This window comes from Mustelus asterias, chromosome 11, assembly GCF_964213995.1.
Source record: "Mustelus asterias chromosome 11, sMusAst1.hap1.1, whole genome shotgun sequence".
Taxonomy (NCBI): domain Eukaryota; kingdom Metazoa; phylum Chordata; class Chondrichthyes; order Carcharhiniformes; family Triakidae; genus Mustelus; species Mustelus asterias.
This window is the reverse complement of record NC_135811.1, coordinates 31,959,733-31,986,586: the sequence shown is the minus strand read 5'-3', so window position 1 is coordinate 31,986,586 and position 26,854 is coordinate 31,959,733. Positions and strand designations below refer to the sequence as shown.

General features: G+C 44.5%; 1 protein-coding gene across 1 annotated transcript in view; it reads left to right on the top strand.

The window, feature by feature from the left end:
- cpxm2 (carboxypeptidase X (M14 family), member 2) overlaps positions 1 to 26,854 on the top strand; it is a 182,947-nt gene that overhangs the window by 88,909 nt on the left and 67,184 nt on the right. Inside the window, exons 5-6 of the mRNA XM_078223391.1 lie at positions 5,016 to 5,100; positions 7,553 to 7,703. Of these exons, the coding sequence (XP_078079517.1) occupies positions 5,016 to 5,100; positions 7,553 to 7,703 (236 nt within the window). The remainder of the gene's footprint in view (positions 1 to 5,015; positions 5,101 to 7,552; positions 7,704 to 26,854) is intronic.

Below are 26,854 nucleotides of genomic sequence, written 5' to 3'. Positions count from 1 at the left end.
TCAAGCAATTACTAAAATTACAAGTGAGGTTGGGTGATTTGGACTTATTATAGTTTATGATATAAATCAGAATCTAAGGCGGCAATTACCCAGCACATGAATAAAATGGCTCCTGATGCTGATAGGATAAATTGAATGCTTCAATACCCCTGGAGAATTGAGCAAAGCAGTCAGCGAGGTGCTAAGTGGTATTCAAATTGAGCTAGATTACAGTAAATGCTTGATGAATGTATGTCCAGTCTTTCTAGATGATTTGCATTTATCACCTTGATTCATGCAGATGGATCCCATAATTTGTTCAATTTAATCAATAAACTTAAATTTCATAATTTTACCGAACTGTCGGAGCTTATTAGGCAGACGGTATTGGAATCAGACATTGTAGGGGTAGCAGCAGTATCTGGGCAGCTCAGAACAGAAGTGTCGACAGAAAGTATTGAGGAAAGATTGTCAACTCTTCTAGCCCTCATGTTCAATGGCAAGTCCACTGGGATCCAGGACAACTCTACCTATAAATATAGTCCCCGGAAGGGTAGGGAGTTTTAATTCAGTCGGACAGCGTGGTCGGTGCAGGCTTGGAGGGCCGAAGGGCCTGTTCTTGTGCTGTAATTTTCTTTGTTCTTTGTTTTAAATCTTTAAGGTGTTATATAAAAGTTGCACAATCTGACTATTCCTTACTTTTTTAATCCTAAAACACAAAAATGCGCAACATTCCTGTTTATCGATAATTCAGTCCAACCATCCATCTTATATGACATCCATTCTGAGAAGAGTCATATTAGACTCACATCATTAATTCTGCTTCTCTCTCCACAGATGCTGCCAGACCTACTGAGTTTTTCCGGCACTTTTGCTTTCAGATCTCCAGAATCAGCAGTACTTTGCTTTTACCATCCATTCTCTTAACTCGCTTCCCTCATCATTCCTTGCTTGTGTCCCCCACCACCACAACAACCCACCTCCATTTAGCAATACATCCCTTTCTCCTGCTTAAAAACAGCACGTCTTCTCCAACTTCTTTCCACATTTTGCCGAGACACTGCCTGCGATTCACCAGAATTGGGACTAAATGCCTACGCCAACAGGAAACCCAGAGTTTCCCTTTGGTGCTGGCAGCGTCTGTCGGGTGGGATTCGTCCACCTGAAACATGAAAATGAGGCCATCTCGGAAAATCCGCCGGCCAGACCAGCAGTTCAGAGATTGGGGCGCCCTCTTTACAATTAGCGGGTTTGCCTATTAATCAGGTTGTAGCCCGCTATGGGCGGGAACCCAATCTGGGCTGGCAGAGTTGGTTGGCGAATCCCGATGGCCCTCACACCCGGCGGGAATCCTGATTTTAACCCAGACACCCGATTCAATGGGCAATCGAGATTCCTGCCATTGGCAAACTGGGCCGGTGAACTAGGCCTGCAGTAGGAATGTGGGATCGACCCAATAGACCTGAAGATTGATAGAAATTGGACCTTAAGCCTTCTGAATAAGCTGCGAGTGCTGGAAAAACATCAGGGGTGTACTGACAGATAATATATATGTATATGTGTCAGGGATATGGTGTGAGCCACGAGGTGAAAGTAGCAAAGGCTGTGACCTCTCTCCATCAACAGTGGTCATGTTTCATTGTGGCTTGAACGGTAATGTCTTGTTTCACACAACATTCTTTCCACCAGAAGATTATGGACCATATTTTAAAGGCATGGTTGACAGCCCAAGGATAACATTAAATGAAAAGTACAGCAGCTGATTGAAGCCTCTCCGTGTCAATTGATAACAAGCTGACAGCAATCCTTTGGTCAAAGTGCTTGGAACACTGGGAACCACAAACTAGTTGGCTGTGTGGCTCAAATCACACACAGAAAAATATACTAGTTTATTTTTATTCCATTAGCACTGTATAATCTGACCTCCCCATGATTAAACTTCAACAATGTTGCCTTATTAATGGTGTATTGAGGAAGTCTTGACAGATTGCAAAAATGTTTCACTTTGCTGCCTAAAATCACACCCAGATGCACTCTGGGTGGATATTGATTGCAGTATACACCCATCCTCACTGGAAATATTGGACTCGGAATAATTCTTGGATGATTTGACAATTCTTTGTCATTACATCTTTACCAATAAGTGGGATCAGATGTTGTTGCAAAGCCCATGATTGAACATCTATCCTGAGTGAGACATATATCAGTTGAAGTGGCTTTAATGACAGTGTCCAATATTGTTGCAATTTGTGGTGTATATTGGATAGTCTTTGGGAGGAATGAAAAGATTTACTGACCTTGGTAATGTTACAAGAGGATCTTCTTTTCAGCCTCTATTCTTGGCTAAGTATCAGGTGTCAATTGCCAAAGGTTCAGCTCACAACTGATTAAAGTTTTGTCTTATCTGGTAGAATGCATTTTAGTTATATTTAAAATATATTTTGCTGTTTATATGATACCATTGTGAAGAATGCCCACGTATCACGGCCTTGAAAGTATACTGTGAGAACAGTGTATGATTGTTTAACGATTATTGATCAAATCATAGCTCTGGTAAAATAACAAAAAGATTTCATATAAATTTGTTAAATGTCCATCTGCTAGTTTCCAAATCTCAAGATGCACAGCTTCTGTGTGCATTGTTGATAAAATAATTTTATTGCAGCAAATGTGTCTCTTTATATAGAGTATGTTCTGGGAGCCCAGGCACGGTCCCAGCTCTGCATTCAGTGTTGCCTGTTAACATAGTCCGAAAATCTTTGCTAGCACTTTTGCAGGGGAATTTCCCAGCACCTTGGAGGCAGCTTTGGAGAAAGGGGTGCAAGTAAGCGGCAGTGGATCAGGCCAGTTTGCCAACATGTTCCCACCTCCTCATGCCGGTGCGGCATGGTGGCACAGTGGTTAGCACTGCTGCTTCACAGCACCAGGGACCTAGGCTCGATTCCCAGCTTGGTTCACGGTCTGTGTGGAGTTTGCACGTTCTCCCCATGTCTGCGTGGGTTTCCTCCGGGTGCTCCAGTTTCCCCCTACATTCTGAAATACGTGCTGCTTAGGTGCATTGACCCGAACAGGTGCTGGATTGTGGCGACTATGGGAATTTCACAGTAACTTCTTTGCAGTGTTAATGTAAGCCTTACTTGTGACTAATAGATGAACTTTAACTTTAACAGGAGGTGGTTTCAGAGTACTGAAGCTGCCAATCAGTGGCGAGAAACCAATTAAAATAGCAATAGAACTATAGAAAAGTTACGGTGCAGAAAGAGGCCATTCAGCCCATCCTGTCTGTGTCGGCTTAAAAAAAGAAAAAGAAAATAGCCACGCTTTTTAATCCCACTTTCCAGCACCTGCTCCGTACCCTTGCAGGTTATAAAGTAAAGTTTATTTATTAGTCACAAGCAGTGAAGTTACTGTGAAAATCCCCAAGACACTCCGGCACCTGTTTGGGTACACTGAGGGGGAATTTAGCATGGGCAATGCACTTAAACAGCATTTCTTTCAGACTGTGGGAGGAAGCCAGAGCACCCAGCGGAAACCCACACAGACACGGGGAGAACGTGCAAACTCCACACAGACAGTAACCCAAGCCAGGAATCAAACCCGGGTCCCTGGCGCTGTGAGGCAGCAGTGCTAACCACTGTGCCACCATGCCGCCCCACTTCAGATGCAGATCCAGATATCTGTTAAATATGTTGCGTGTTTCGACCTCAACCACCAACTTAGGCAGTGAATTCCAGTTGCCCACCACCCTCTGGTGGAAAAGGTTTTCCTCATATCCCCTCTAATCCTTGCAATCACCTTAGATCTATGCCCCGGGTAATTGACCCCTCAGCTCGGGGAAACAAGTCTTTCCTGTCTACCTTACCTAGGCCCCTCCGAATTTTGTACACCTCAATGAGGTCACCCCTTGACCTCCTCTGTTCTGAGGAAAACAACTCTAGCCTATCCAATCTCTCCTCATCGCTGCAATTTCAAGCCCTGGTGATTATTCCTGGCTATATTTGGGAGGCTATGAAAATTCACATGTGCAGCACAGGACCTTGCTGTGTCTTCAGCTCATCTACTTACAGAAGACAAAAGCAGAGCTGAGAGATTCATATGCAGTGGTCATCTTAAAAGATAAAATTGGTATTCCTCAGGACATCAGTGGGCAAATGCTTGCAATTGTTTATCATTTAACGCCAGGGTCACCATATAATGCTTGGTGTGAGGAATTCGTTCATAGAATCATAGAATCCCTACAACAGTGCAGAAGGAGGCCATTCAGCCCATCGAACCTGCACCGACAACAATCCCACCTCGGCCCTATCCCCATAACCCAACCCTGCGAATCTTCCTGACACTAAGGGGCAATTTATCATGGCCAATCCACCTAACCAGCACATCTTTGGAGTGTGGGAGGAAACCGGAGCACCCGGAGGAAACCCACGCAGACACGTGGAGAATGTGCAGACTCCACACAGACAATCACCCAAGCTGGGAATTCAATCCGCGCCCCATCTGCAGTGTGATGCATCTGTTTTGTGCTGTCCTCACCTTCTACATTCACCTCAGCAGCTACTGGGTCTGCAGACTCCCCTTCACTTTGGGCACTTTGATTGGCCCGCCTATGACCTCAGACCACCTGCCACCCTAATTGGACAGTGCTCCAGCAGACAGCTTCCTCATTGGCCTCCTCCAGAAGATTGCATCAGATGTCCTGCCACGTATATGTCCAGGTGCACAACCCAGAATCAGCCCAATGAAGGACTAACGACTCAAAATGGGAAAAGTCAGCTCATTGTTGCGATACATTTGAAAAATTGTTTTCCCTCGAAATTAATTATTTCTCCAGGAAAGAGAGACAAAGGGTGGAATTTTCCCATCCTGCCTGCCACGGGAATTACATCGGGCAAGACAGGACCACGCAAAGGTCCGTTTGACCTCGGGCGGGATTTTCCGGTTTTGGGGCAAGCATGGTCAGAAAATCCCACCCAGAAGGTGGAAACATCGGGAAACCCAAAATAAAACCTTATTCACCAGCAATTTTCTCCTTGTAGGAGCGACTGGGTGACATCGTACTGCGTCCTGTTGAGCAATGACAGCTACAGCTGGGTCACTGTCAAAAATGGATCAGATGATATGGTGAGCACCTCGATGTTAGTAATGACTTATATAGATAAAGAAAAGTAAGTTGCATTTAATAATCGATATTTCAAATAATAAATGCTCGAGATGGATATCACAAAGCATGAATATAAAACAAAGAACTGATTCTGGACCAGTTTGCACTTACAACCACTTTTCATGTAAGAATTCCAATGACAGATTTCCAATGATCTTCACCATTCTAGTTGATCAGGGTGAACTCCTGTATCTTCGAGCTCCATATTTAAGCTCCTCGTCAGGTGCAGTTACTGTAGCCTGGTTTCACATTGGGTCTCAAACAGCTGTTATGTCCCCGATTTACAAATACAAAGGGCTTGATGCCTGCTTCAAGCAAAGGGGCTGGATGCCCTTTTATCTGCCTTTATCAATGTGGTGGATAATGTGCAATGAACACACAGCCCTGCTGACTTTTTGGATGTTTGGGCACCTGAAAAACGGGCACAGTGCTTTTAAATTCCTCCCCTCGGAGTTTTACCAGTCCAAAGATGAGCTGGTTGGGTTGATTGGCCATGTTAAATTGACCACAGTGTCAGGGGATTAGCAGGGTAAATATGTGGGGTTAAGGAAATAGGACCTGGGTGGGATTGTGGTCGGTGCAGACCCAATAGTTATGTTGAAAAAGGAGCCAAGTTAACCAGGCTTTCTTGAGTTAAGATAAAGTAAGTTTATTAAATACTGAAAAGGTAGAAGAAATGGTAAACATCTACATTCAGATAAAAGCAAAATACTGCTGGAATCTGAAACAAAAAATGCTGGAAAATCTCAGCAGGTCTGACAGCATCTGTGGGGAGAGAATTCTCTTCTGATGAAGGGTCATCCAGACTCAAAACGTTAGCTCTATTCTCTCCCCACAGATGCTGTCAGACCTGCTGAGACTTTCCAGCATTTTCTGTTTTTGCATTTACATTCATATGGATTAGAAGTAAGAATTAAGTCCAATAGTAAGTAAATATGAATAAAAAGTTAGTCGGAACAATCCTTGAGTTGTGAGGAGTAGATGATTGCGCATTGCGACTGGTACAGGTTGATTCCACTAGTTGATTCTTTGGCTTAGGTGTTCTGTCATTCGTTAGAGAGGTTTCAGTTCTTTTTCCAGCTGTGATCCTTCTGCTGGCTGACCAACTTTCACAGTTGGAGAGAGAGGGTTTTTGATGTTCCTGCAAAAGCTGTCTATTTTTGCAGGTACCTTACCTTGGTCACTGCGCCACCTTCAGTGTGGCAAACTTCCAGTTGCTTTTCTCACAGCACACATACACAGACCGACAGTCAGACAGACACTGGGTAGCTTTCCCGGCTGGCTTTTAACCCACGCCTTTTGGTATTTAAACTGGAGTTCACTAGTCAGTCTAGGCAATTATATCCAAGGGCTTTGGTTGAGATAGCCATCATGTTCCTTTGAACGGTAATCAATCATTGGATACCTTTAGAATCATCTTGCCTGAAATCACAGAGCAGGGTTCCTTTATCTCTTAGAGAAACACCCTTCAGCCATTCCGATCAGGGGTTAGTGGTACATTCTCAGCCACCTTCGTGGTCTGAGCCCTTTATAAACATACAAAACTCATGTCTTTTTAAAGTCCAATATTTCCATGTATAATTTCAGGATTTTTTCTCCATTTCCAAAACTTTTTTTACATTCTTCTAGAACAAGGATCATACCGGACATTAATTGCTCATTGTAGTAACAGCATAGATTTCAGCGGAAAATTGGAATCATGGCACTCAACCCATGTAGGCCATCTTTCATAAATAACATATTTCTATATCTTCCTATGGTCTCATGCCATCAATGCCTATGAAACTACCCAATGAACTGGTGGCTTCCTATAGTCAAGGTTTATAATCAAGCACTTTTGAAGTGCATTGGGTAAAAATGGTCCTCCAGGAAATGAGAATGAGTTGGAAATGGTTGACCATTGGGTACCTGCTGGACAGATGCAAAATTATCCATTATTTTCTGAGTCGAGAATATTTAGCATAAAAAACAAAGAAACTAGAAGTAGGACTGGGCCATTCGGCCTTTTGGGCCTGCTCCGCTATTCATTTTGATCATGGCTGATCATCAAAATCAATATTCTGATTCCCCCCTCCCCCCCATATCCCTCGATCCCTTTAGCCCCAAGAACTATATCAAATTTCTTCTTGAAATTACACAATGTTTTGGCCTCAAAAGCATGAAAAATATGAAGCATGCTTCATACTGTGTGAAAGCTTAGCCCATCAACAGCCGACTAAAATTTTTCTCAGTGATCCCAGTAGCTACCGGTATCAAATTCATGAAATATATGCCCTCTTTACAATTGTTATTGGCTGTATACTAGCCTAGGATTAATAGGAAGTGAATTATCTCCACTTGCCTGAATCTACCTGGGTTTGAAACACTAGCCTGTTGCAGATTTTAAAAATATTGTATCTTTATTTGTTTCAGATCTTTAAAGCAAACCAAGAGAAAGAGATTCCTGTACTTAATGAGTTTCCCACTCCAGTGATTGCTCGCTACGTAAGAATAAACCCTCGGAGTTGGTACTCAGAGGGTGACATCTGTATGAGAGTGGAAATCTTGGGCTGCCCTATGCCAGGTATAATTAATTCTGTTTTAACATTGCTGAATCACATTCCCTTGTAAATATATTTCAACTCAAAGTTCAGTTAATATTTTGATAATGAGTAAAAAGAGAGTACGTTACATTAAAACCTAATCAGGTGGCACACTCCGACTGTTTATTGAAACCATGAGGAATAACCAGATGATATTGAGAAACACCCGAGGGCATCGAATACAGCAAAGGTTATGCACCTAGATAAAACCTCACTATAGTTCTCCAGAAGCAGCTGCTCACAGCTAGAATACTGACAACTGCCAAACAAAGTGAAAGATTCCCCAGGTACGTCCTGTCCACGAAAAGCAGGACAAATCCAACCCAGCCAATTACCACCCCATCAGCCTGCTCTCAATCATCAGCACAATGACGGAAGGTGGCGTTGATAGTGCTATCATGTGACTCTCCTTGAAATGTGTTCTTGCCCTCCTGCAGTGCTCTGTCTTTTTCTGCATGTGGAAAAGTGGTGTTAAAATGTTGGAAATTTGAAAAGCACGGGGAGATGCCAGAGTGTCTGTGCTTCATTCCAGTAGGTGTGACTAAGTAAACATGAATCATGCGGCTCAGTTTTGTTGGATGCTAGTTGCATGAAATCTCCTGCTGACCTGCTTTATATACATGGAACTAATGACGGAGGAGACTATTTTCAAACTTTTCTTGTGTAAAAGACAAGATTAATTAGTAATCTCATAGTAAGGGATCCTCTGGGGAAGAGTGATCATAATATAATAGAATAGATTGAGTTTGAGAGTGATGTATTTAAGTCTGAAACTAGAGTGTTAAACCTAAATAATACCTAAATAAAGCCAATGAAACAGGTGTGATGGTAAAGTTGATTAGTTTGGTTAAGAAATCAGATTAATAGATATGGTGGTAGATCAACAATGATGAACGATTAAAGAAATATTTCATAATTCTCAATTGATATAGATTCCATGTATTTATTCATTTTAGGTAGTTGGGTGTCACTGGCAAAGACATCACTTATTGCCTGCCCCTAACTACCTTGAGGAGGTGCTGGTGAGCCACCTTCTTAAACTACTGCAGTCTGTGTGGAGAGGGTAGTCCCATGGTGCTATTAAGTAGGAAGTTCCAGGATTTTGATCCGCTATCAATGAACAAAGGTCAATAAAATTCCAATCATTTATGGAGTGTAACTTGGAGGGAATCTTAGAGGTAGTGATGTTCCCAATCACCTGCTGTCCTTATTTTTATAGGAGGCAAAGATTACAGTGTTTTAGGTACTAAGGAAGATGTTTTGGCAGGTTGCTGCAATGCATCCTGTAGATGCAACCACAGTGTGTTGGCGATGAAGGGAGTGAGGGTTTAGGGTGATAATCAGGCACCAGTCAAGCAGACTGCTTTGTTCTGGATGGAGTCAAGCATCTATTTTACTGGAGCTGCACTCATCTGGAAAATAAGGAATTGAAAAAAATGGTGAGACCTGGGCCAGGGGCTAGTGGAGCCCCAGCCTGTTATTAAATATTGGGGCAGTATCTTTAGGCCCTGAGTGAGATGAGCAAGGAGGCAATCGGGCGTTGATATTGATGCTAACAGCTTGTATGTTGGCTTTTCAGCAGCACCCTGCCCCCAGTCCTTTTCCCAGAGGCTGGATGGGGGCAGCAAGGCTACAAGCCTGGAAGTGATGGGTAGCCAGTTAAGACTCTTTAAATAAAAGCAAATTACTGCAGATGCTGGAATCTGAAACCCAAAGAGAAAATGCTGGAAAATCTCAGCAGGTCTGGCAGCATCTTTGCTGTAAGAAGTCTCACAACACCAGGTTAAAGTCCAACAGGTTTATTTGGTAGCAAATACCATAAGCTTTCGGAGCGCTGCTCCTTTGTCAGATGGAGTGGAAATGTGCTCTCAAATAGTGCACAGAGACACAAAATCAAGTTACAGAATACTGATTAGAATGCGAATCCCTACAGCCAGCCAGGTCTTAAAGGTACAGACAATGTGGGTGGAGGGAGCACTAAACACAGGTTAAAGAGATGTGTATTGTCTCCAGACAGAACAGCTAGTGAGATTCTGCAAGTCCAGGAGGCAAGCTGTGGGGGTTACTGATAATGTGACATAAATCCAACATCCCGGTTTAGGCCGTCCTCATGTGTACGGAACCTGGCTATCAGCTTTTGGCTATCAGTTTCTGCTCAGCGACTCTGCGCTGTCATGTGTCGTGATTTTCCAGCATTTTCTCTTTTGGTTTAAGGCTCTTTAAAGGCCTATTGTCTGAGGCAGATGATAACTTATCCCTGGAGGCACTGTGGACTAGGCCATCTGCCTGCAGGCAGGGCCTGCCCGGGGGCGGGGGGGCGGGGTGCGGGATGCACAGGGTGCAAAACACCTGGGCCAGGGGCTAGTGGAGCCCCAGCCTGTAATTGAAATCATGGAGTTCTTGTTTTTGTCCAGAGTCAGACCGAGTAGTGAGAGCTAATCCAGGGCGATCTGCTGTGCTACCTGATCATACAGCACCGCTCCTCCCCCTTCATTGATTAGATAGGAAGATACCTAAGCTGAATTGCTCAAGAGAGAGAGTTAAATAACTCCTCCGAGGCCGGTGTCCCTTCACCAAATTTACCTTTATTTACATAGCAAGCAAACGATCAGACAGGTACACCCTCGTACAGAGTATAAACTCGGAGTGCCAGTAACCTGACACTCCACATTATGTGTACATGCAAGGCTCCTTGATTGGACAAGTCATTACTGCCTTAATCTGGGAGCTCGTATTCAAAGAGATCCACATCATGGGCCTCGTTAAAGGCATTGCAGAGTGTTCCTGTTTAAGATGCTGCAGTTATATCTTGGGAAGAGAATGCAGTTGCATGTTTCAGTGTAAGGTTATGAAAGAATTAAGCTGTGGAACAATGCCTGACAAGATACTGGAGCACAAAACTCACATTTAACCTTCCTGACAGTGAAATGACATTTGGCCACAGCAATGACTTCCCTAAGGCAATGAAAGATAACTCGGACACTGGATGTGTTTGTACATTATCGATTCTGTAGTGCTGTCAGTACAGGATTCCCAGGAGCTATGATACAAAGACATCTTATTAGAGTTTGTGGAAGAATTGGAGCCCACTTGAATACAAAGTTTGCAGTTCTGAGAAAAATTTGGAGAAGAATTTTTAAGTAAATAAACCCCAGAATTAAAACTCTCTCTCTTTCCTTTTGATTTGGCAAATTCCAAGTATGTTACTTTTTCTTAATTATTTTATGGGATGTGGGCATCAATGGCTAGGCCAGCATTTATTGCTCATCCTTAATTGCCCTTGGAAAGCTGGTGGTTAGCTAAATTCTGCTGCAGTTCACATGGTGTAGGTGCACCCAGAGTGTTGTTAGGAAGGGAGTTTTGGGATTTTGACTCAGTGAGAATGAAGGAATGACAACATCGTTCCAAGTCAGGATAGACAATGGCTTGGAGGGGAGCTTTGCATCTGATCGTGTTTCCATGCATCTGCTGCCCTTGACCTTCTAGATGGTAGATGTTGTGAATTTGGAAGGAGGTGTTGAAGGAGTCTTGGTGAGTTGCTGCAGTGTATCTTGTAGATGGTTCACGTTGTAGGGAGTGGATGTTGGAAGTGCTGGCTGCTTCAAGTGGGCTGCTTTGCCCTGGATAGTGTCAAGCTTCTTGAGTTTCGTTGGAGCTGCACTCATCCAGGCAAGTGGACAATATCCCATGACACTCCTGACCTGTGACCTGTAGGTAGTGGACAGGATTTGGGGAGTCAGGAGGTGAGTTACTCGAAACAGAATTCCCAGCCTCTGACCTGCTCTTGTAGCCACAGTGTTTATATGATGGTTCCAATTCAGTTTCTGGTCAATGTTAACCCCCAGGATGTTGGTAGTGTGAGATTCAGCAATGGCAGTGCCACTGAATGTTAAGGAGAGATGGTTGGGTTCTCTCTTGGGAGAGATGGTCATTGCCTGGTACTTGTGTGGCATGAATGTTACATGCCATATATCAGCCCAAACCTGAATGTTGCCCAGCTTTTGCTGCGTATGGGCATGAACTGCTTCAGTACCGGAGGAGTCATGAATGCTACTGAACATTTTGAATCATCAGCGAGCATCCCAACTCCTGACCTTAGGATGGAAGGAAGTTCATTGATGAAGCAGCTGAAGATGGTTGAGCCTGACTACCCTGAGAAACTCCTGCGTGATATCCTGGGACTGAGATGATTGACCTCCAATGACCACAACTATTTTCCTTTGTGCCATGTATGATTCCAACCAGTGGAAAGTTTTCCCCTGATTCCCATTGATTCGGGTTTTGCTAGGACTCATTCATGCCACACTTGCCTTGATGTAAAGGCCAGTCACTCTCACCTCACCTCTTGAGTTCAGTTCTTTTGTCCATGCTTTGACCAAGGCTGTAATGAGGTCAGGAGCTAAGTGGCCCAAGCAAAAGCCAGATGGAGAGTCAGTGAGCAGTTTTTTCTTTTTGCCGGGTAGATACCAGTGTTGTAATTGTTCTGAAACAGCTTGGCGAAGGGTGCAACTTGTTCTGGAACACACATCTTCACTACTATTCTTGCAATGTTGTCAGGGATTCAGCCACTGTTTGATACCACATTAAGTGAATCGAATTTGTGGAATATGGGCATTTGTGATGCAGAGGACCTCAGGAGACCGAGATGGATAACGCACCTGGTTGTTGCAAGTGCTTCGGCGTTGTCTTTGGCACTGATGTTCTGGGCTCCCCCATCATTGAGAATGGGGATATTTGTGGAACTTCCTCCTCCAGTTCGTTGTTTAATTGCCCATGCAGTCCTGCCACATCTATTCATGACTAGATGTGGCAGAACAGCAGAGCTTAGATCTGACCCAATGGTTGTGGAATCACTTAGCTCTGTCGATTACTTGCTGTTTAAACTATTTGGCCCACAAGTAGTCCTGTGTTATAGTTTCACCACGTTGACACCTCATTTTTAGGTATTACTGGTATAGCTCTTGGCATGCCCTTCATTGAACCAGGTTTGATCCCCTGGCTTGTTGGTAATGATAGAGTGGGAAATATGCTGGGCCATGAGATTACTGATTGTGGTTGAGTACAATTTTGCTGTTGCTGATGTCCCACACCACCTCATGGATGTCCAGATTTAAGTTGCTAGATCTGTTCAAATTCTATTCCATTTAGCACAGTATTAGTGCTACATAACATGATGGAGGGTATCTTCAATGTAAAGGTGGGATTTCGTCTCCACAAGAACTGTGCGGTGGTAACTCTTACTGATACTGTCATGGACAGACGCATCTGTTAGAATGGTGAGGACAAGATGAAGCATGTTTTTTTTATATTCATTCGTGGGACATGGGCGTCGCTGGCTGGCCAGCATTTATCGCTCATCCCTAGTTGCCTGAGGGCAGTGGAGAGTCAACCACATTGCTGTGGCTCTGGAGTCACATGTAGACCAGACCAGGCAAGGATGGCAGATTTCCTTCCCTAAAGGACATTAGTGAACCAGGTGGGTTTTTTCGACAATCGGCAATGGTTTCATGGTCATTAGTAGATTCGTAATCCCAGAAATATTTTATTGAATTCAAATTCCACCATCTGCCGTGGCGGGATTCGAACCCGGGTCCCCAGAGCATTAACCGAGTTTCTGGATTAATCGTGATAGTACCACTTGGCCATCACCTCCCCTGCCTCATGTCTTTCTGTCTTGTTTGTTCCCTTACCACCTGCCACAAACCCAGTCCAGCAGCAATAGGACCCGGCCTGCTCGGTCATTAGCGGTTCTACTGAACCACTCCTGGTGATGGACATTGATTCCCCCCAGAGTACATTCCATACCCTTGCCATTCTCAGTGCTTCTTCCAAGTGGTGTTCAACATGGAGGAGTACTGATTAGGACCTCGTCTGTAAGGTATGATTCCATGAGTACGACTATCGCAGGCTCTTGCTTGCCTAGCTTGTGGGACAGCTCTTCCAGTTTTGGAACATGGAAGATGTTACAAAGGAGGACTTTGCATAGTTGACAAGCTTTTTGATTGGATTTGATTTGATCTATTAGTATACAGTGAAAAGTATTGTTTCTTGCGTGCTATACAGACAAAGCATACCGTACATTGAGATGGACTGAATGCAGGGTGGCTGTGGGTGGGGGGGGGGTGTGGCGGAGGAGGAGGAGGTTTCTAGATAAGGGATAGATAATATATTCTCAGCAACTCTTCCTTCCTTCCCTCCCTCCCTTCATGGCTGGCAGCCCTCTCTTTTTGAGCAACGTGATCCCATGCCAACAGTTACATGGCAGGGTTGGTGCACAGAGGTGGAGCAGTAAGCTGCCTGATTGGCTACTTCTGTCTGGGGAGGCAAGAAGCAGCTCAGGCAGCAGCAAGTAAATGTGACCGTCTTTCTCCCCCTCCCCTTCCTCACCTCTCCAATTAACAATGCGAGTTGCAGCTTGGAGATGGTCTTTCTTTTCTATGGAGAGCAGGTAGCTCAAACACATAAAACAAAACCTGATTACTGAAAAGTCATCGACCTGAAATGTTAACTTGGTTTCTCTTCACAGGTGCTGCCTGACTTGCTGGGTTTTTCCTGCATCTTTGGTTTTATTTCAGATTTTGAGCATCTGCAGTATTTTGTGAATTTACTGCCACCATGTATGATACAATGTACAGAACATGTTAATGAGGCAATCAGGGTTACCGCCTGCACAATGTTATAAATAGCTAACAGGATATTTCTCTATCAAATAACAATATCGTACAATACTACTATTATAAAATTTATGCTCCATTTCATTTGACAACCATATGGGATGACCAATATGGTTGCAAACAACTAACACTGCATTATATATTTGTTGCGGTTAATATTAGTGATCCATGCCGCACACATCTTAGATGGCGTTTATAACCAGGTGCCAACAATGGGCATTGTCATTTTACTCAGAGTTTTCTGTGATTGTTTGGTGTATTGCTTAGTGAATCTTGAATGGGGGGGGAACAACAATGCGCACAATTCAGCGAAGGGGAAAGGGACCTGGAAACAGGAGAAGCCCTAGAGCCCATGATTTCTCTCCATGGCCCTGCCTGGATGTGGCCTCCTGGTGCCAGCCCTGGGCGACACTCCAGTGAGTCATAAAGGCCCTCTCTGACTGCTTATGGTCACAGCTGAAAAGATCCCCCTCTGTGGCCTGGCTGCTAAAGAAACTTTTTATTTTAAAGCTTAAGAAGTTGGCGAGAGGCTCTCTCTCTTCACTTACCTAAAGAGCCTACTGCTTCTTCAGTGCTGTGGGGGCTTCTTATGGCTTTAATTGGATAGTGAGCCAACCCTGTGGTCACAAATAGGACAATTTGGGGAAACTCACTGCCGGGTGACTGTCTCCCCCACTGCGTGAGTTTTTGAACTCATTTGATTATGATGTTGGGGTCCAGATGTCAATGGGAAAAATCCTGCCCTTGGTATCCAGAGGAACATAGATGTCCTCGTACACGAAATTCAGAAAGGTAATAGCAAACAGAGCAAGCAAATAGGAAGACAGGTGGTGTTTTGGATTTAATTACAAGAATGTTGGAATATAAGAGTAAGGAAGTTTTTGTGCAGGGATTTGGTGAGACCATATCTTGAGTACACAACTATGCTTGCCTCAGAGGGGGGTGCAAGAAAAGTTTGTTACATCAATTTTTGGGAGAGTGAGAAGAGATTGAGTAAAATGGGCAATAAAAACAGAAAATGCTGGATGAACTCAGCAGGTCTTGGCAGCGTCTGTGGAGTGGGAAACACAGTGAATGTTTCGAGTCCATATGAACCATCGACAGGAATGAGCCTGTGCTCTCTGAAGTTTAGAAGAATGAGAGGTGATCTCTAAGAGTGTTTGAGAAGCTGTTCCCCTTGGCTGGAGGGTCAGAAGTAGTGAACATAGTCTTAGCACAAGACTGAGATGAAGAGAAGTGTATTCACTCAGAGGGTTGTGAATCTTTCAAATTCTCTCTTGCAGAGGGAGGTGGGTGCTCAGTTGCTGAGCAAATTCAAGCTTGAGATAGATTATTGAGACTTTAGAGATGAAGGGATATGGGGATTAGGTGGAAAAGTGATGTTGAGGCCAAAAAACAGCAGTGATCTTATTGAATGAGGATGCAATCTCGTAGGGACATATGGTCTATTCCTGGTCCTATTTATCTCTTTCCGTGTAAAGCTGGGAAATTGCAGTTATCTGAGTGCTTAACATGTGGCCTCAGTTAAAGTTAAGCAGTTGAGAGGAAACTACAAAATGTATCAAGTCATTTGTCAACAACATTTTTGCCTCCTACTTTCTCAGCTGCATAGTATTTCTCCATCTCCAACCCCCTCCGTTCCCAAGCACCGTAAATCTGTGTACTGATGGCTGTATACTTGATACAGGCCAGGTGTTTGCTGTGAATAGGAATGAGGTTGACTCCAGCAGATCCACCAATGCTAGTCATTTGCAGTTTACGTGAGCACAAAGCTCAAAGCATCTTGCCAACTGAACACTGGAAACAGAAAATATGCCTTGAAGTGTTCCCTCACTGATAGTTTCCAGCCAAATGAATTTGGGAACCTGACTTCAGCATTAAATCAGTAGATTCACACACAAGTGTATAGCTGATGTTGGAAATGGAAAATTCGACATGGATTTCATTTCAGACTGTGTTAAAAGATGTTCTCATGAAAACATTGGCAGTTCTAACCATAACATGCTTAGCTATTCTTCACAACCTGGGCCTGATTACTTGACAGAAGATTTCCTTTCACAAACTATGAACTTTAAAGGAATAAAAACAGATATTAACTGTCAATTTCTTCCTACTTAACACACAAATTAGGAGCAGGAGTAGGCCATTTAGCGCTTTGAGCCTGCTCCACCTTTCAATAAGATCATGACTAATCTGATTGTATCATCTCCATATTCCCACCTACTCCTGATAACCTTTCACCCTCTTGCTTATCAAGAATCTATCTAATGCTTTAAGAATGTCCAAAGACTCTGCTTCCACTTCCTTTTGAGGAAGAGAGTTCCAAAAACTCGAGACTCTCAGAGAAAATATTTTTCCCAAGCTATCCTATTTGGGTGACCCATTATTTTTAAACAGTGGTCTCTGGTATTAGATGCTTCCACAAGAGAAAGGCCCCTTAGGATCTTTATGTTTTAATCAAGTCAACTCTTGCTCTTCTAAACTCTAATGGATACAAGCCTAGCCTATGCAACCTTTCCTTATAAGACAGTCCACCCACTCCAGATATTAGTCTAGGACACCTTCCCTGAACAGCTTCCAATACATTTACATCTTTCCATAAATAAGGAGACAAATGCTGTACATAGAACTCTGTAAATGAAGTATAACGTCCCTACTTTTGTGTTCAATTCCCCTCACAATAAATGATAATATTCTGTTAGCATTGCGAATTACTCTTTTTGTGATTCATGCACTAGGATATCCAAATCCTTTTGCCCCTCAGAACTCTACAATCTCTCAACCTTTAGATCATATGCTTTCTTTTTTCTGTCAAAATAGGCAATTTCACATTTTCCCACATTAAACTTCATTTGCCAGACCTTTGCCCCCTCAGTTAAACTATAGCTTCTCTTAGTAGCTGCCGTGTGTCCTTTTCACATCTTACTTTCCGAGCTATTTTTGTGTCATCAGCGAATTTAGCAACCATTCCAAGACATTTGTAAAATTTTAAAATACTTGAGGTCCCGGCATTGATTCCTGTGGGATACCACTCGTTACATCTTGCCAACCAGAAAAAAGTCCATTTATGGCTGGCTAATCTTCAATCCATGCCAATATTTAAGCCCCTACACCATGAACTATTATTTTCCACAAAAATGTGGCATTTCAGCTACGACTCTCGCCAGCATAATCAAGGACCCCACGCACCCTGGACATGCTCTGTTCCACCTTCTTCCATCAGGAAAAAGCTACAAAGGTCTGAGGACATGTACAAACCGACTCAAGAACAACTTCTCCCTGGCTGCCATCAGACTTTCAAATGGACACACCTCGCATTAAGTTTATCTTTTTCTACACACTAGCTATGACTATAACATTACATTCTGCACTCTCTCCTTTTCTTCTCTATGTACAGTACGCTTTGTACAGTGCAGAAGAAACAATACTTTTCACTGTATACTATTATATGTGACAATAATAAATCAAATCAAATCAAAATCAAAACCATTGATATAGCACCTTAATACCTTCTGAAAATCTAAGTACAGTACATCCACCAGTTCCCCTCTATCCACAGTATATGTTACTTCTTCCAAGAACCCCATAAAGTGGTTAAACAGGATTTCCCTTTCACAAAACTGTGTTGACTCTGCCTGATTATGCTGAATTTTTCTAAATGCTCAGCTACAATGTATTTAACAATAGCTTCTAACATTTTCCCTCGAACAGATGTTAAGCTAACTGGCCTGTTGTTTCCTGCTTTCTGTCTCCCTTTTTGAATAAAGAAGTTAGATTCCCTATTTTCCAATTTAATGGAACCTTCCCCAAACCTAGGGAATTTCGGAAAATTCAAACCAACACATCAATTGTCTCACTCGTCACTTATTTTAAGATCCTAAGATCTGGGGACATGTAAGCCCATAGTTCCAACAATTTGACAAGTATTACTTCCCTGGTGATTGTAATTTTCCCGAGTTCCTCCCTCACTTTTTCCCATTTTCCAGCTATTTCTTTGACATAACTTGTATCCTCAATAGTGAAGGCTGATGTAAAATACCCATTCAATTCATCTGTCATCTCCTTTGTTTCTTTCAATTTGATACTATATTTATTTTTTATAATTAATCATGGATAGTGAATCCTTCTCTTGGAATGTTTCTTGCTCATTGGAATGTATCTATTCCGTAAATTTTGAAATATGCCCTCAAAGTGCATCCCCTCCACCATTGCATCTCTATTGACCTATCCCTTAAACTAGTTTGCCAGTTCACTTTAGCTGACTGTGCTTTCATGCCCTCATATTGGCCCTTATTTCCATTTAAAATTCACTCTTCTCTCCTTTAAAACTGAATGTAAAATTCAGACACATTATACATAACAGGAAGGAAGATTATTATCTGAATGGTGGCAGTTTAGGAAAGGGGGGAGCGCAACGTGACCATGATGGAACAGTCCCTGAAGATTAGCAGGCAGATACAGCAGGTGGTGAGGAAAGCTAATAACATGCTGGCCTTCATAGCAAGAGAAATTGAGTATAGATTTAAGGTTGTCTTGCTGCCATTGTACAGGGCCTTGATGAGGCTACACTTTATGTACTGTGTGCAGTTTTGGTCTCCTAGTCTGAGGAAGGACATTCTTGCTGTTGAGGGAGTCCAGCGAAGGTTCACCAGACTGATTCCTATACACACTGGAATTTAGAAGAATGAGATGGGATGTCATAGAAAGATATAAAATCCTGATGGAACTGGACAGGCTAGGTGCAGGGAGAATGTTCCCGATGTTAGGGAAGTGCAGAACTAGGGATCAGTCGAAGCAATTATCTCTCATAGACGTGAACTCCTTTGCAGAATCAGTTAGCAAAACACACAGGCCTATATGAGTTGCCAGTCCTCCAGCCTTTTAGCACCTCTGGACAGAGATACAGAGATACTTGCCTTCTGACTCTCAGATAGCAGCCTCCAGAGAAGGACCTGTCTTCAAACAGCATAACTCTAGAGAGAGAGGGAGAAAACACCTCTTGCCTTTTGAAGATCTCTGGAGAGAGATGCCAATTTTCCAGCAGATCCTAGACTTCAATTTCCAGAGAGAGAGGGAGAGAAAGAGCTACTGCTCCTTTTCAAACTCAAACAGCAACTGCCTGCTTGTCTCTCTGTAAACCTAGCTCCTCCCATTAGCACATGACACGCACATGTCAATCTACCTAAATAAACCATACTCTGAAACCCCAGGGGACAACTCTAAAAATAACACAACTGCATGAACTCAGATCAAAACAAGCAGCCCAGTAACTAGAAGGAATTACTCTTCTGCAAGCTCAGCATGTGGGCTGCCAGTTGTAGAAAATCGGCACTGTAATCAGAGCTGAGGTATAAAACAATCCCCTCACAAGAAACATGGCATAAATACATTTCTCAACAGTGTCTTCTCAACATTGCTAGGAATGTGACATTCGGGGATGAGAGTTAATTTTGGGCTTTCACCAGGGACAGGCTGCCAGGTTGGGGGATGGGGGTGGGGGGGGGCAAGGGATAACAGGCCAAATGGAGGAGGAGCAAATCTTTGAATAAATCTTCAAATCTTGGGGCAGGGTGGGCATGTGATGGGTACAGAGTGCTCAACCAGGAGGCATTACCCCAGTATGACCACCAGGCTCAACAATGTCCTAGACATTGGCAGCCTAGACAACTGATACGAGTCACACCCACCACAGGTTAAATCCAAGCGGTGGCAGTAACCCTTTGGTGATCATTAATTAATTGGTTGCTCAAGGGCCTTAATTGACCCATGAGTGAGCGGGCCACATTACACTTCGCCCTCCATGGGTAAAATACAATGGCTGGGGCGGGCGGGAAGGTGGCAGATATGGTGTCGCTGGCATAGTACCTACTTTTACATTATATCAACCCCGCCCATCGCCCACAATGACTGTTCCCCATCTGCCATCATGCCCCTGAGGGAGGTGTAAAATTCTGACCAAAATTTCTGTCAGCAATGAGTGGAGCTGAAGTTTCTTGTGGATCCTTGTGGTCCTCTAGCATGGCTCATATTTATTTGTCTTTGTGCAGGTCAATGAATTGGAACATTTTTTTTATTCTATCATGGGATGCGGGTGTCACTGACTAGGCCAGAATTTATTGTCCATCCCTCATTGCCCTTGAGAAGGTGAATATTAAATATTTAAATGGTGGATGGGGTGCCAATGAAGATGACTGCTTATGCTGATAGCTGAATGGTATTGAGCTTCTTGAGTGTTGTTGAAGCTGCAGTTATTCAGGTAAGTAGAGAGTATTCCATTACACTCCTGACTTGTAGATGATGGAAAGCCTTTGTGGAGTCAGGAGATGAGTTACTTTCCACAGAATTCCCAGCCTTTGGCTGGTCCAGTTCAGTTTCTGATCAATGGCAACCCCCAGGATGTTAATAGTGGGGGAGTCAGCCAAAGCAATGCCATTGAATGTCAAAGGGAGATGGTTGGATTCTCTCTCTTGTTGGAGATGGTCATTGTGTAGCACTTATCTGGCTATAGTATAATTGCCACTTGTCAGCCCAATCCTAAATGTTGTCATAGAATCATAGAATCCTACAGTGCAGAAGGAGGCCATTCAGCCCATCGAGTCTGCACCGACCTAATTCCACCCAGGCCCTACCCCCATAACCCCATGCATTTACCCAGCTAGTCCCCTGACACTAAGGCGCAATTTAGCATGGCCAATCCACCTAACCCACACATCTTTGGACTGTAGGAGCACCCGGAGGAAACCCACGCAGACACGGGGAGAATGTGCAAACTCCACACAGACAGTGACCCAAGCCGGGAATCGAATCCAGATCCCTGGTGCTGTGGGGATGCAGTGTTAATCACTGTGCCACCGTGCCACCCCACCGTGTCCAGGTCTTGCTTCATATGGACAAGGACTGCTTTTGTATCTGAAGAGTCAAAAATGTTTCTGATTATTGTGCAATCATCGGCAAGAATCTGCACTTCTGACCTTATGATGGTGGGAAGGTAACTGGGGAAGCAGCTGAAGATGGTTGGGCCTAGGAGGTTGTCCCAGGATTGAGATGATTGACCTCCAGCAGCCACAACCATCTTCCTTTGTGCTAAGTATGACTCCAAGCAATAGAGATGTTCCCCCTGATTCTCATTGACTCCAGTTTTGCTCGGGTTCCTTTGTACCACACTCAGTCAGATATTGTTTTGATGTCAAGGGCAGTCACTCTCACCTCACACCTTGAGTTCAGCTCTTTTATCCATGTTTCAACCAAGGCTGTAATGAGGTCAGGAGCTGAGTCACCCTGAGTGTCCATAAGCAGGTTATTGCTGAGTAAGTGCTGTTTGAAAGCACTGTGTACAATGCTTTCACTCACTTTGCTGATAATTGAGAGTAGACTGATGGGGCGTTAGTTGACTGGGTTGGATTTGTTCCGCATTTTGTGGCAGTTTTCCACATTGTGGGGTGGATGCCGGTGTTGTAGTTGTACTGGAGCAGCTTGGCTAGGGGCATGGCTAGTTTTGGAGCACTCTCCTTCAGTACTATTGCCGGAATATTGTCAGGGGCCATATCCTTTGCAGTATCCAGTGTCTTGAGCCATTAATTGATGCATGGAATTTATTGAATTGGTGGAAGATTGGCATTAGTGATACTGGGGATCTCATCATCGACTCAGCACTTCTGGCTGAAGATTGTAGCAAGTGCCTCACCCTTGTCTTTTGCACTGATGTACTGGGCTCCCCCATCATTGAGAATGGGGATCTTTATGGATCTCCAGTTAGTTGTTTATTTTATAGACGGGACAGTAAGTTGCAATGAGGAAATAAGAACCTTACAAATATATATACATAGGTTAGGAGAGTGGGCCAAAATGTGGCAGATACAGTTTAACATGGATAAGTGTGAGGTCATGCATTTTGGTCGGAAAAATGAGAAGGCGACTTATTATCTAAATGGGCAGAGACGTCAGGGTGCTCCGGTGCAGAGGGATCTGGGTGTCCTCGTTCATGAGTTACAGAAAGCTAGCATGCAGGTACAGCAGATAATAAAGAAAGCGAGTGGAATGTTGTCATTTATAGCTAAAGAAATAGAATATAAAGGTAAGGAAGTATTGTTGCAACTATACAAGGCATTGGTGAGGCCACACCTGGACTATTGTGCATAGTTTTGGTCCCCTTATTTGAGGAAAGATGCAGTAGCATTGGAGGTTGTCAAGGGAGGTTCACTAGATTGATTCCAGAGATGAGGGGTTTGTTGTATGAAGAGAGATTGAACAGTTCAGGCCTGTGCTCTCTGGAATTTAGAAGAATGAGGGGAGATCAAATTGATGTATACAAGATGATAAAAGGTATGGATAAAGTAGACATGGAGCAGATGCTTCCTCTTGTGGGACATTCGAGGACGAGAGGTCATCGTCTTAGGATAAGAGGTAGCAAATTTAAAACAGAGTTGGGGAGAAACTACTTCTCCCAAAGGGTTGTGAATCTGTGGAATTCGCTACCCCAAAGTGCAGTGAATGCTGAGACAGTGAGTAAATTTAAGAAGGAGTTAGACAGATTTTTAATTGGAAATTAGTTGAAGGGTTGTGGGGGGAAGGCAGGAAAATGGGGATGAGGCGAATATCAGCCATGATTGAATGGTGGAGCAGACTTAATGGGCCGAATGGCCTAATTCTGCTCCTATATGAACTTATATCTCTTCTGAACCTATATGCTCCTATCTTATGAACTTATAATTTGTCCACTACTGCCCAAGACTGGATGTGGAGGGACTGCAGAGCTTAGATCTGATCCATTGGTTGGGACGGCTCAGTGGCACAGTGATTAGCACTGCTGCCTCACAGCACCAGGGGTCAATTCCGGCTCGGCTGACTGTGTGGAGTTTGCACGTTCTCCTCCTGTCTGTGTGCGTTTTCTCCGGATGCTCTGGTTTCCTCCCACAGTCCAAAAATGTGTAGGTTAGGTGGATTGGTCATGCTAAATTGCCCCTTAGTGTCGGGGATTAGCAGAATAAATACATGGGATTACAGGGATAGGGCCTGTGTGGGACTGTTGTCGGTGCAGGCTCGATGGGACTGCACTGTCGGGATTCAATTATTGTGGAATTGCTTGGCTCTGTCTATTACTTGCTGCTTATTCTGCTTGGCATGCAGGGTAGTCCTAAGGGAGCAGCAGTGAAGAGGAGAACCCCAACCCTCACACCCTCACACCCCCACACCCCTGCATCCCTGCCCCAGTGAAGTTCATATCTCCTCTCTGTCAGAAGACTTCAAAGAAGTTTGCCCACACCTGCTGCTTCTGACAGGAAGAAAAGAAAATCTGTGCTGCAGAATGGAGTGTTGCTGTGATTTAAAATCCTGCAAACTGACCAGGGGGCATAGAGATTAAAGTGACCTGACCACTTCAAAATCTCACAGCTAACAGGCAGGAATGAAGATGTTGATGACAGAGCTGCCTGAAATCACCATAAGAAGTCTCACAACACCAGGTTAAAGTCCAACAGGTTTATTTGGTGGCAAATAAACTTTTTTGCTACCAAATTTGCTACCAATTTTGCTACCAAATAAACCTGTTGGACTTTAACCTGGTGTTGTGAGACTTCTTACTGTGCTTACCCCAGTCCAACGCCGGCATCTCCACATCATGAAATCACCATGCCAGGGGTTATCTTCAGATCCGCCAGGGCTAGAAGGGGCAGTCCAGCCATGAGACTCCCATGAGTAGCGAGGTCACCTCCTTGCCCCCAGCCCAAGCCCAGGACCTTTGGGGGACCCTTTCTCTGCAGCCCAGAGGCATTGATGACACATGGCCACTGGATTTACCTCCTTGACCCCCCCTCAGGGCCCAAGCTGCAAGGCTAGGGTGTCAGTGTCAGAGCAGGTATATGGCCTAAGGTGGGTCCTAAATAGGGGTCTCTGAGTGGGGAGGGGGTGAGGTGGCTGAGGGGGGGTTGGGGTTGGATCACCTTCTTGCCTGAATGGGTTGGGTGGTGGGGGCACTGACCCATTATTTGAATGGTGGAGGGGGGAGATGCCTCTCTTTGCTAAGGGGTTGGTGGAGCTCCCCTGGTCAGCGGTGGGAGATGGTCACCATTTTGGTATTTTGCGGGGAGGGTGGCCTGTCTCCAACCACGGAGATCAGGGAATCCCGATCTCTGAATAGCGGGTCTGGCCAGCGAGTTTCTCTGGATTGGCTCATTCGTCCACCTGACAGAAACTGCCAGCAGGAAACACTTTGGTTTCCCTGCTGGTGTCGACACGTAATCCCGATTCCGGAGAATTGCGCCCATCGTCTGTAAGGTATGATTCTCTGTGTGTGACTATGTTATTGGTCTAGTCCTTGGGACCGCTCCCTCAATTTTGACACAGTGGGGCCAACGTGGCTGGAAAATCCTGCCCGAGGTCAACGGACCTTTCCGTGGTCCTGTCCCACCCGCTATGATTCCGTCACATTGCTGCAGGTTTGGGCTGGAATTTTACCATCCTGTCCATCACGGGAATCGGAGCGGGCGAGGGGCGGACAATGGGAATGTCCGTTGACCTCAGGCAGGATTTTACGGTTTCGGGAAGAGCAAGCCGTAAAATCGCACCTCTCAAGTCTCATATAAGCCATATATCCTTCCTCAAAGGGCATTCGTGGAGTAGCTGGATTTTAACAACATTACTGAGAGGAGTGTTTTAATTCCAGATTTTATTGATTGAATTTAAATTCCACCAGCTACCATGGTGGGATTTGAACCCAGGTCCCCAGTGCATTCGCCCGGGCTGCTGGATTGCTAGTCCAGTGACAATACCACAATGCCACCGCCTCCCAGTTAATGTTTGTAACTAAAATAACTTATAACTCCTACAGAGCAGAGGTGGGTGGTCTAAATCACAGTTCATCTCTCTCAATAGAACTAATGACCTGAAGAGTTGAAGATAACATTATATTGTCTGCCTCCTTCAAAGCACTTCACAAAAGAAACTAAAATAGCTTTAAACTTTGCTGCTTAAAGATGAGATGTTTATGAACCATAAAAACCCTACAGTGCAAAAGGAGGCCATTCGGCCCATCAAGTCTCCAACAACAACAATCCCACCCAGGCCCTATCCCAGTAACCCCATATATTTATCCCGCTAATCCCTCTAACATCCCAGCACACTAAGGGGCAATTTAGCGTGACCAATGCGCCTAACCCGCAAATCTTTGCACTGTGGGAGGAAACCGGGGCACCCAGAGGAAACCCACGCAGGCACGGGGAGAATGTGCAAATTCCACACAGACATTGACCCAAGCCGGGAATCGAACCCAGGTCTCTGGAGCTGCGAGACAGCAGTGCTAACCACCAGTGTCACCGTGCCGCCCGATATGCTCCAATATTGAGGTAGAAAATTGTAAGTGCTGGCTGTTTTGTAGCCTATGATAACTTATTTTTGGAGCTACCAGCCAATCGGATTGGCGGCAGCTGCAGAGGGTGGAACCTCATTAGTCCGCCCTGAATCGCTTTCGAATGTGGGCAGGTCAGTGTAGAGTGTGTTGGCTCCACATCGACCTGGTTTCCGGACGCGGAGGTGGAGGTGGGGTACTGTCCGTGCACCCCACCTGCATATTATTCAGCCCTTTGTCTTTGGATCCTGCCACAAAGCTTGTTCCTTTATCATCAATTCCATTGCCTCTCCTGACCACAGTTCCACGTAACAACTCGGCATACTATCTGGTCCTGGGCAGAGCTTCCAACTACGTATCTTCTCCATCACAAGGATCATTAATCACCACCCCCATAACATCACTTCTCTCTACCACTGCCTCAGCGAATCCACTGTCTAAATTTTCCAGCTTCAACTGCTCTCCCAGGTCCCCCCCCCCGCCATCCCACCGCCCACCACCACCACCACACCCCCCTCCCACCCCCCACTCCCATCCTCTAAATGACATAAATATAGGCTATCCAAAATTGTGCTGTGAGGAGTATGGGGGTGGGGGGGTAGGTTTAAGGGAGGAAGCAGGTTGGAAGGAAGGGGGGTTTAATCTAAGGGGATGGGGGAGGGCGGCTGCCCCTACAGAGCAACCCTCCCTGACTTCCATCCTGCCCTTTGAACACTTAAATTTTAAAAAAATGTGTTTCTTGCTCCCACCCTGCTGCCCATGCCGAACGTTTAAGGAGTAGCGGGACATTTTCAGAGTCAGTTGACTTGATAACAACTGAATTGACTCTTCATGGTTTATTTAAATACGGTGTGCTGGCCGTTGAGATTGGCAACTACCCATCCCCCATGTTATGGGGGTGAGCTTGGGGGTGGACGGGAAGACGGTGGGATGGGGGGAGAGGGTTATCTATGCCATATTACCTCTACTTCACTCCCTTCCTCTCTCTGAATTGGATTGTTTTTATAAAGCCTTTTGTCACCTCTAGCCAGGGTGGGGAATGGAATCGGTGGCAATGATTCCGAAAGTGTGACGGAGTGAGGGCGATGGTTTAAGCCACCCCATTATTAAATGGAGG